General features: G+C 35.6%; 1 protein-coding gene across 1 annotated transcript in view; it reads left to right on the top strand.

Moving 5' to 3' along the window:
* Positions 1–12,259, top strand: part of lrp1bb (low density lipoprotein receptor-related protein 1Bb) — a 308,255-nt gene that overhangs the window by 163,380 nt on the left and 132,616 nt on the right. The window contains exons 9-13 of the mRNA XM_084421996.1: positions 1,243–1,429; positions 1,732–1,875; positions 4,180–4,416; positions 4,529–4,709; positions 11,442–11,661. Coding sequence (XP_084278122.1) covers positions 1,243–1,429; positions 1,732–1,875; positions 4,180–4,416; positions 4,529–4,709; positions 11,442–11,661 — 969 coding nt within the window. The remainder of the gene's footprint in view (positions 1–1,242; positions 1,430–1,731; positions 1,876–4,179; positions 4,417–4,528; positions 4,710–11,441; positions 11,662–12,259) is intronic.

Below are 12,259 nucleotides of genomic sequence, written 5' to 3'. Positions count from 1 at the left end.
AATAATATTTATTTTTTTAAGAAAGATAGCTCTTGCATTATTTTAATCAAAATGTTGCTTGAAATAGTTTTACATGTAAATTAAAATAGGTCTACCTATAGGGCTACAGCCTGTTTTCACTTCTCAGTTGAACAAATAAAACAGTTTATTTGTGGCTTTTCTTATTTCTGTTAATTGCTAATTTATTTCCAGTTACAATTTTGACTTCACATAAGTTTAGAAGTTTTTTTTGGAAGAAATGCAATACTTCTATTCAGCAAGGATACGTTTGATGTCTATTTCAAATAAATGCCCTTCTTTTGAACTTTCTATTCATCAAATAATTGAAATTGAAAAGATTTAAATTTGAATAATATTGTATTCTGTTTTTGCTGTATTGTTGATCAAATAAATGCAGCCTTGGTTAGCATAAGAGATTTCTTTCATCGTACCGACCCCAAACTTTTGAATGGTTGACTTTATTTTTCATAGTTGTAACTTTTCTTAATCATGACTCAGTCTCAAGGTCAAATACAATGTGACTTATGTTAAAATGTGTCTATATATTTCACAATGTCAATTTTCTGTTTGATTTTATTTATTTTTCATTGATTAATTGATTGACTGTGAAAATCGGCTTTTATATAATATTATGAAATGTTCAAAAAAAAAGAGTCATGTTTAATGTGATGGACATCTGTGAGAATTGGGTTCAAACATCATTAAGTGTCCAATTTAAATAGAAATAGCATTTTTCCAGAAGTCTTACCTTCTGCTGTAAAGGAACGTGAAGATGAATTATCTCCCTGTAGGTTTAGGTGAAGCACAATGCACATTTTAATGCGCATGTATTTGTGGGCAGAGTTCAGTGGTCCCTGTCTGCTCCTGTCACATAGACGTCGCTTGCAGAGGTAGCATGTAGGCTAGAATCACTGCACAGAATCAGGCTGTCCCCAGAGAAACACATGCACTCTGTTTGACCCTGCCTGAACTGCCTGAATGCATATCAACACGATTCAGTTCACCTTAAGCTTATCTGAAAATCTGCACCCTTTATTCAGTAATAAAGATTGTGGTTGTTGCCAGGTCAAATTAAGTCTAATAACAGCTTAAGCTAGTGGCTAATTTGATTGTTGAATCAAAGGGAAATATCAAGGACTGTGCTGTTCTGCTTTCCGTTGAGCTTACAAGGTAATATTTACCTACCTAAGTAACTTCTCAGTGCTCTAATCGACCTGAAATAGTCAATGCTCCTTTTTCTAGGTGGCACACCTGCATGGATTAGCTGTCTTTGAGGACTACTTGTTTGCAACTCGCTCTGATCCTTCCAGTGGAGCGGTGGTAGACATCTTACGGATAAATCGCTTCAATGTCACAGACCCGGAGACGCTAACCAGCATAGGAAATGCAAAAACGATACGGGTTTACCACAAGCTCAGTCAACCAAAAGGTAAAGTATGAGTTACGTTGGTTTCAGTTGCTTGCCTTTCGGCATGCTGTTGCTATTTCGCATCAGACACATCACTCCTTGGTTTTTGTTTTTGTTTCTAATTGGGAACATATAAAATGTTATTAATATATTTTTATTATGTAATTTTTGCAATGTTGAAAACATATTCCAATATTTATAATATTTTTATTTTAGTAAATGATTAACAATGTATTGTATTTTTAAGACAATAATATCTTCTTCTACATAATGTAAGATGGTTATGGCTAATTGCGTATGTGACACCAGTGTCCTCTCCTCAGTCAAGGGCCATGCGTGTGAAGTTGACCCCTATGGTAAGCCTGGAGGATGCTCGCACATCTGCCTTCTCAGCGGGAGCTACAAATCCCGGAGCTGCCGCTGTCGTACCGGATTTAGCCTGGGAAGTGATGGGCAGTCCTGCAAAAGTCAGTCCGCCATAGCTCACAGCCTTTCGTTTGTTCATATTTGCTGTTCTAAAGTGTTTTTCTAATAATTAGGGCTGTTAGTTGGACGTTTAAGCCTGATATGTAATATAATTGTATGAAAAATCTTTTTATTTTATTTTTATTTTTAAATGCAACTGTTTTAAAACTAAATCTAAAAAAGGTTTATGATTGAAGCTCTGTAGTTTTTAATTGTGGGTTGCAAAACATATACTACATTGATTATTGAGAGGTTTACAAATAAACGTTCATTAAAGCCCAATGTATCATATTTGATACTCATGTTTTAACGTGATTTTTCTAAAAAATATTTATGGATAATCAAGAAAACCTATGTTGTTCTTCTTGAGTGTTCATCTTCAAATATATCGAACAATATGCAATTTATTCTTACGTTTCTCCTTATCATGTAATTACTTCTTTTTTTTTTCTTTTTTTTTGACAGCCCAAATAAAATCTTTGCCAACAAAGTGAAAAAAGAAAAGAAAAAAAAATACTCAATGATTTTATGACACCTAATGTCACGTCAACCCAGTGGAATTGGTGATGGAATATCTGTTTGTTTTATTTGATTCTCGTCAGCTGGAAATTGAAATGTGTGTTGTTACACTATTAAGCGGGAAGATTGAGTGGTTCTTCATTTGCGCTAGTCTTGGCACTGACTTGGATTGACAGAGATGGAGATGGAGATAAACTTTTAAGAAGATTGGTCCACATGGTTGTGATGGTATTTTATTGACTGCCTATAGAATGATTCATTACCGCCATTACTGCCATTTCCACTCTGTTCCCCCACACGCAGATCCTCCTGATCAATGGACGTTTTACTTAGTTGACAATGAAAGCTATGGGTCAATTAATGACGGTCCTGAGTTAAGCATAAAGTGACTGCAATAATGAACCAAGCTTTGCGTTTTGAGACGTTTCTGATTTACACCTGCACCCAGATGTTCTACTTCCTCCCTCTTTCCATCAGATGAGAAGCTATGCTAAATGGCCGTGGTTGCCTTCATCCAATAGTCCTTGTGTTGTTTGATGTCTCAAAGCGCTTAATTATCTTTAAGGTAGAGGAGCTTTTCCACTCAGAATGATAAATGGAAGTGATACTTATGTGATCTCATCCACACTGGTTTGGTCCATTGAGCAAGGAGGTGGATGTCCCTCTCTTTACCCAAAATCCTCTTCCTTTCCCATCGGCCTAACTCATTACAGACAGAATGGGCCGCCCTTTGTGTTATGCCCACTGTGACTAGAGGTTAATTTATTTAAGCTTGTTACTAGCCCCGTGGATAACCTCAGCTTCTGTCGTGCGCCTTTGTGAATCTGACAACAGGAGATTTATTGTTTAAACAGAGCCCCAATGAACAAAAATATCAATGCTGGAGCTTGTCAAATGAATCCTCTCAATCAAGATAATTTTTGCCTGGGGATGTTAAGTGGGGCTGATTGCTCCATTCATTTCTGTAACTGAACGCGTCTGCCTGTGCTAGTTTTGGGATTTGTAGATCTTCACCCAACTGATGTTTTATTTTGGCTAAAAATTAACAATTATACACTACCAGTCTCACGTTTGGAATAATTACGATTTTTTTATGTTTTCTCTTTTCCAACGTTTCTCTTCTTGAAAATGCAGTAAAAGCCACAATATTGTGAAATATTATTACAATTTCTATTTTATAACATACTTTATTCATGTGAAAGCAAAGCTGAATTTTCAGTAGCAATTACTCCAGTCTTCAGACACTGATACAGGAAAAAAAACTTTAAAAGATCTAACTGGAGATCTCAAGCTATTTTTTACAGTAAAATACTGTTAAATGTACAGTTTTAAGAAATAAAAAAGGCAAATTAAATTATAATTTAGAGTGAAAACTGTTAACTGCCTTTCCATAAATTACAATTGTATACTGTAAAATGTACAGGTTGTTCTGTAAATATATACAAAATTTTACTGTATTATTATTATTTTTTTACAGGATTATTCTGGCAACCACGTCTAATAAATGCTTTCATGGTTGAAGAATGTATCATGGTTTCCAAAACATTTTAAACAGCAAAAACTGCTTTCAACGTCGATAATAATAAGACCCATTATTAATATTTGAGTTTTGAGTACCAATAACAATTTGTAATACCTGAGCAAATCATCATTTTAGAATGATTTCTGAAGGATCATGTGACAAAAGCATTGAAAAAAATCTGAAATATTCCCGTCTTTTGACCGGTAGTGTACTGTATATGACATAAAAGGACTTTGGGTTACACTTTCTGTCTGTGTCTTTGCAGAGCCCAAAAATGATCTTTTCCTCTTCTATGGAAAGGGACGACCTGGGATAATTCGTGGTCTGGACATGAATGTGAAGTCGAGCAATGAACACATTGTTCCTATCGAGGACTTAGTGAATCCAAGAGCTTTAGACTATCATGCTGAAACCGGAAACATTTACTTTGCTGATACTACAAGTTTTTTGATAGGACGGCAGAAAGTCGATGGGAGCAGTCGGGAAACAATTCTCAAAGATGGTAATTATTGTAATCATTTTGCACTTTTTACCTTTTTGACCCTGTTTACACCTGGAATTATTTGAATTATGTAATGAACGAATCATTTAAAGTATTGTGTGTACTTTTACAGATCTTGATAATGTGGAGGGTATTTCAGTGGATTGGATTGGGAATAACCTGTACTGGACCAACGATGGCTACAGAAAAACCATCAGCGTGGCCAGGCTAGAACAGGCATCTGAAACCAGGAAGACTCTTTTGGAGGGAGACATGTCTCACCCTAGAGCCATAGTGGTGGATCCTCTCAATAGGTACAGAGCCGTAACACTCAATCATAAACCTAAATATGGATTGTGTATGTGATTTGAAATGTTTATCAACATTCATACACAATGACTTATGATTTGGATAGAAACATTTGTTAAGTGACCGTTTATGTTGAAATCTTTCATTTTATGTAACTAGCAAAAAAAAGAAAGAAGAAGAAATTAATACTTTTATTAGCAAGGAAACATTAAATTGTGATAAAGTGACTAAGTGATAAATTATTAAAAAATATATATATATTAAAATAGCTATTTATATTTGAAATAATGCTGTTCTTTTGACATTTCTATCCATCAAAGAATCCTGAAAAAAAAAAATATATATATATATATATCAAAGCAGCACAACTGTTTTCAATATTGATGATAATAATAATAATAAAAAAGTCTTACTCATCAAATCGGCACATTATTATGATTCATGTGACACTTAAGACTAGAGTAATGGCTGCTGAAAATACAGCTTTGCCATCAGAGGAATAAATTATATTTGAAAGGGGTTATTTTAAATTGTACTAATATTTACAATACTACTGTATTTAGGATCAAATAAATGCAACCCTGAGCATATGAGATTTTCAAAAGACTTCAATCATCTTACTGGCCCCAAATTTTGAATAGTATACAATTAAAACACTGAAAATTAGAACATTGAAAGACACTAAGAACTAAAGCTTAAACTAAAAATAATGAAATGTTAAAACCAGCCAATTAATATCCTATAAAGACTAATAGGCCTACTGATGAATAAAAAGAAGTAAAATTGACTGATATTGTGCCAAAATATAATCAGGCTAAAAAATCGGCTTGAAATATGCTTGGAAATTATAAAAAACATGAGTAATACTTCCCTAGTGAAAAAAAACCTATGGCAAAATGTATTTAAAATACATTTATTTCATACTAAGTATACTACAAACCCACTGACATATCCGCTTGAGACTTACTGATAGTTCAACTTTATTTGGAGCACTTCTTTAATGCATGATGCACATTTCTTTATATTAAACCTAAAACGTGTTTTAATATCACTATTAGTAAGGATAGTATTGATCTCTGTATAATATCAGATTCAAATGCAATAGTTCCACTTTAGCACAATCAAATATACTTAAGTATATCTTTAGTTGGAGCTCAGCACTATTTCCAGATAACTAAAGTGTATTAAGTACAACATTAGTGGTTCCAGTTTTGCAGAATTTAAGTATATCAGTTTACCAAAAGTACAATTGCAGGGTATTTATATTAAGTGCATAAATATGTCAATGTATTTGTAGTATATTTAGTATAAAATAAATGTTTTTCAAATACATTTTAGTATATTTATATTTCATTAGGGTCCTTTAAATCAACATTTGCAATCTGTGATGAAATACTGATCTCTACTTACTTCCCACCTGCCCTGAAGGAACAGTCCTCATTCCAGTTTATTTACTAACATTTGTTTACACTGCATGGCTTCAGAGGCGAATGCAATTGTACATAGTGTAGTGAAGCATGTAGGCACCCATCCACGCGTTCCTCCATCTGAACTGGTTTGTGTGTGTGTGTGTGTGCGCGCGCATTTGTACCAGTAAGCTGACATGGCACGGTCAGTAAAAAGGGTGAGTTTGATGGCCCAGAGCCAATCTCATTATCACCCTCCCTGGGTGTGAGAGTAACTCATGAATCCTGAAGAGGTGCAGCCAGCCAAGGCTGAAGAAGCGAGATACTGCAATGAGGAAACAACCACTCTCGGCCCTCTCAGATTCAATCACGCAACCTGATCACTCTCTTTTTTATCTGATTAAAAAGTACTTAAGTACTGGAATACTGATTTGTCATCAGATCTTTTGGGCCAAACCACGTTGTATCTTAAGAGTACTTTGAGTACTTTTTAAATCTCTGTAAATAAACGTCTTATTTAAAAGTGTGCACTTATCATTAAGTAATTAATATATGTTGGAATAGATTTTTGCCATCTTTAGTGAACCCAAGAGGTGTTGATTACTGATTCATTTGAAGAGAAGGAAAGCAAATGCAGAATAGTTTCATTATTTCCAGACACAATGGGTTCATTAGCTCAGAGCCATAATTATATTCATTGCTCAGACCTCACGCTTGTGCAATTTATGCGACTCTCTCTCACATTTAATGAAGCTAATGTATCTTGAATGGCAGTGCTAACAATAAAATAAGAAATGGGCAATGACAGGAAGCTAGAAACTGTTCCTTTGTGAGTTTGTCAACAGATACTCACAAATAGCGCACGTTTGCACAAGTAAAAACGGCAACTTATCTCCTAGTCACCACTGCGTGTCATTCCCAATGGGATAACTTCAGTGGTGTGGAAGCGATTCAAATCTGCATTAAAAGCATCGTCTGCTGAACTGCCAGCTCAGAGGATGTCACACAGACTGCATGACTGCATTGAGAGTGGAAAGCTTTCTGGAGCTGGGACTCAGACAGGAAATGAGAAGCGCCTCTTATAAGGTGCCATTGATGTGTCCTGTTTTGACAGGCAGTAAAAAAAAAAGACGATGGTGGATGATGGAAATGTAGAGATGTAAATTTTTGACCTCTCCAACAGGGCATCAGAGGATAGATCACATGAACTTTGAACGCTGGCCAAAAAAGAATGATTCATGTACAGTACAGTACAGTACATCATACTTCAAAGCAAAGATATTTTTGGGGGTGTTTTTTGAGTGTGGTGAGTGAGTTGGATAACTTATCAAAGTTAAGAGATGTTTTAATGTTAAATTGATGTTTTAACAATTTAATATTATTACATTACAAAATGATTAGAATAATTATATATAATTATATTTAAAAAATGATTATTTTGTATCATTTAATTTCAGTCGAATATGCATTCTTTGTAAATGTAAAATTTGGTTTTGTTTACACAAAATGCATTACTTAAATATCTTTATTATGACTTTCTTTTAAATCTGTTTAGCCTTTATTTTAATAATCTCTAGTACAATTTTCAATCAAATAAATGCAGCCTTGGTGAGCATGAGATTTCTTTCAAAAACATGAAATAAACTTTTGGAGAGCAGAGCGAACACATTATGATAAGTTAATGGATAACAGAGTGAGATGACATCACATTTGAGAATTTGATATTTAAAAAATTAAGATTTATTTAATTATAAAAAGATTAGAATAATTTAATAATATATAATTATTTCAAAATATGATTACGTAATTTATTAATTTCAAAATATGATTGGACTATTTATTAATGTATTATCTATTAATTTTATAGGCATTCTTTGCCTTACATGTACAATTTGGTTTAAAGATATTTTTGGTGAAATATTTGGTAACACTTTAGTTTAGGATCCAATTCTCACTATTAACTAGTTGCCTATTAGCATGAATATTAGGATATTGGCTGTTTATTACTTATAAAGCGCATATTAATACCTTATTCTGCATGACCATATTCTACATCCCTTTATCCTACCTGATACCTAAACTACTAATGGTATACTAACAACTACCTTACTAACTATTAATAAGCTGTAATTATGAGTTAATGAGGCAAAAGGCGTAGTTAAAAGTTGGGTAATAGTGATAATTGGACCCTAAACTAAAGTGTGACCAAATGTTTTACTGAAATATCTTAATTATGACTGAATGGAATCAAAACTTTCTTTTTAACCCATTTAGTTTTTATTAGTACATTTTTGACTGTGTTTTGACCCACCTGAATGGGCTTATTTATAGTAATGGGGTTAGGGCCCATCATTAGGGCTTGGCCATCTATCAGGTGAGCAGGTGGCATGTTGATCTTTGTCTGCTCTGCTGGATGGGCTTCCCCCTGAAATAACAGCCACCTGTCCTGATTTCTTTATCTCTCACCCCCATACAGTATACATCTCTTTGTTGATGCCACAAGCAGCCTATGATAACATGATAAGAACGAACTTGCCCACCTCAGTAACTCTTTTCTGTCTTTTAGTATTTCAGGTTCTGTCATTTGGACTTTCACGATTTACGTCTCTGTCTCTCCATAGATTTTTTTTTTTTTAAATCTATGCTCACTTCATTGCTGTCCTATATTCCCAGGAGCAGACTTTCTAAACTGTGGTATTTTTAGCAGGTCAAAACTGATTTTGTAAACTCCTACCAGTTCATAGTGCATAAACCACAGTTTAATGGAGTTCTTATATAGTCCTAGCTTGATGCTCCAGTTTAAAGGATTAATGAAGCCTTCAGTGTCTCACCTATTTCTCTGTCTCTCGCTCTCGCACTTCCTCACCTATATACACTCACCTAAAGGATTATTAGGAACACCTGTTCAATTTCTCATTAATGCAATTATCTAATCAACCAATCACATGGCAGTTGCTTCAATGCATTTAGGGGTGTGGTCCTGGTCAAGACAATCTCCTGAACTCCAAATTGAATGTCAGAATGGAAAGAAAGGTGATTTAAGCAATTTTGAGCGTGGCATGGTTGTTGGTGCCAGACGGGCCGGTCTGAGTATTTCACAATCTGCTCAGTTACTGGGATTTTCACGCACAACCATTTCTAGGGTTTACAAAGAATGGTGTGAAAAGGGAAAAACATCCAGTATGCGGCAGTCCTGTGGGCGAAAATGCCTTGTTGATGCTAGAGGTCAGAGGAGAATGGGCCGACTGATTCAAGCTGATAGAAGAGCAACTTTGACTGAAATAACCTCTCGTTACAACCGAGGTATGCAGCAAAGCATTTGTGAAGCCACAACATGCACAACCTTGAGGCGGATGGGCTACAACAGCAGAAGACCCCACCGGGTACCACTCATCTCCACTACAAATAGGAAAAAGAGGCTCCAATTTGCACGAGCTCACCAAAATTGGACAGTTGAAGACTGGAAAAATGTTGCCTGGTCTGATGAGTCTCCATTTCTGTTGAGACATTCAGATGGTAGAGTCAGAATTTGGTGTAAACAGAATGAGAACATGGATCCATCATGCCTTGTTACCACCGTGCAGGCTGGTGGTGGTGGTGTAATGGTGTGGGGGATGTTTTCTTGGCACACTTTAGGCCCCTTAGTGCCAATTGGGCATCGTTTAAATGCCACGGCCTACCTGAGTATTGTTTCTGACCATGTCCATCCCTTTATGACCACCATGTACCCATCCTCTGATGGCTACTTCCAGCAGGATAATGCACCATGTCACAAAGCTCGAATCATTTCAAATTGGTTTCTTGAACATGACAATGAGTTCACTGTACTAAAATGGCCCCCACAGTCACCAGATCTCAACCCAATAGAGCATCTTTGGGATGTGGTGGAACGGGAGCTTCGTGCCCTGGATGTGCATCCCACAAATCTCCATCAACTGCAAGATGCTATCCTATCAATATGGGCCAACATTTCTAAAGAATGCTTTCAGCACCTTGTTGAATCAATGCCACGTAGAATTAAGGCAGTTCTGAAGGTGAAAGGGGGTCAAACACAGTATTAGTATGGTGTTCCTAATAATCCTTTAGGTGAGTGTATATATACATTTATATATATATATAAAAAATTTTTTTGCCTTTCTTCCTTCCTTCCTCCTTTCACATCGTTTCTCTCTCTCTCTCTCTCTCTCTCTCTCTCTCTCTCTCTCTCTCTCTCTCTCTCTCTCTCTCTCTGTATATATATATATATGTATATGTATGTGTGTGTGTGTGTGTGTGTGTGTATATATACTGAATAATATAAAACAAAATGTATCATAGTTTCCACAAAAATATTAAGCAGCACAGCCGATAATAATAAGAAATAGTTCTTGAGCAGTAAATCATCATTTTAGAATTTACTAAATCCTCACTGGTCTTAAAAACTGGTCTTATTAAATTTAAATTGGCCTAAAAATTCTATTCTATTATAAATATTACATATAACATTTTGTGAAGGTTAAAGACTTTTCACTGACCATTAGTTGGAAAAAGGAGAGATACTATTTTTTAAGAGCCTCAGGCCCTTTTTTTGTACTCTACTCGTTGAAAATGCCATGTAATTTTTGCTCATTTCGGTTAGACCCTGCATGTGATTACATTCAGAACAGACTCGGAGCATGCTGTTTGCCTTCTGAATAATTCATGGGGTCACGTAGCCAACACACTGGGACAGAGAGCGCTTGATTCACCCTTTATCCAATTCTGTTTTATGTGGTGTACATGAAGCAAGACTTCTATCATTGATGAGGCAGAAAAGCTTGCGTTGACCGCTGAGTAGTACTCAGAGGCAGCAAATCCCTTGAGCACACTTACTAGGGAAAGGATCATGTCGAAACGTTGACCCAATCACTTTTCAAATATCACTAACCCATTGAGAGTAACAGTTCGTGTTGGCACAGGACCTTTCAGTATATCCACAACTAACAAAAGAAAATGAAAATCAGAGGACCAACCAGAGGAATGTCTTGATATGGATGGTGGCCTTGTTTTCTAGACATTTTAAGCCACTCACTATGTTTGTCCTTGGTGTCAATTTATCTTGTTGGTTAACAGATTTATCTCCAGATCAAAATGATTTCCCTTTGGTGTGAGACGCTGACTTTTCCTAAGCATATTTTGTTTATGTTCAGTGTACATTTTTTTGACTTGGAGGCAATTTGTTTCAATCTGCTTCAGCTGTGCAATTCTTGTCGTGGCGAGTAAATTGTGATTGATATTCATGTCTGCTTCAAACGTAAAAACAAGAGCTTTTTTTCATGGATTACACTGACTGTGTTTTGGTTTTGGTTGCAGTTGGATGTACTGGACGGATTGGGAAGAGGATGAGGTGAACGACAGCATCGGGAGAATAGAGAAAGCATGGATGGATGGGTCCAACAGGAAAATATTTGTCACATCTAACATGCTGTGGCCCAATGGACTCACTCTGGACCATGGAACCAGTACCATGTACTGGTGTGATGCCTATTATGATCACATTGAGAGAATCTACCTCAATGGCACTGGGAGAATGGTGAGTGAAATGTTGCTTTTTCATAGCTTCGGAATCTTAATGAATTTCTTAGTTATTTTCTCCAGACTTTTCAGATGTTTCTCGTGAAATGTCTTGCAATTTAAATATTAAATGTGACAATTGTTAACCAATTAGGCAGGGCTTCCTAAAGCCTGGAAGAGGATTAGCATTTAGCTCAGGTTCCCTCATAATTTAATTGAAAAGTCTTTCATAAAACATAACAATCCAATGCATTTGTGAATTTATGTAAATTTATAAAAAAGCTTTTATTTTGTCATGGCTTTGGCAATTAGAATCAGTTGACAAAACTGTTTCCTGTTATGGAAACAAAGTCTTTCCTGTTTTGTTCTGCAGCATACTATATTGTCCACAGTCATACCACAAATGTGAATTTTGTTTCTAATAAGTTGCTAATAAGGACTACAACCTCAATGCTTATGTTTGCTAATAAGGACTTCAATTTTAATTCTGAAGTTTGCTAATGAGGACTACAACTCATCAATTAATCAAGCACGTAAACTCACATTTTTAAAGCACACAGTGATTTCAAAATCTACATTTGAGGTCTGATTGTGCATAGTTTATGTTACTGCACAGA

The sequence above is a fragment of the Rutilus rutilus genome (genome assembly GCF_951802725.1).
Source record: "Rutilus rutilus genome assembly, chromosome: 10".
Taxonomy (NCBI): domain Eukaryota; kingdom Metazoa; phylum Chordata; class Actinopteri; order Cypriniformes; family Leuciscidae; genus Rutilus; species Rutilus rutilus.
The sequence above is the reverse complement of the archived record's forward strand: the minus strand, read 5'-3'. Positions and strand labels throughout refer to the sequence as shown.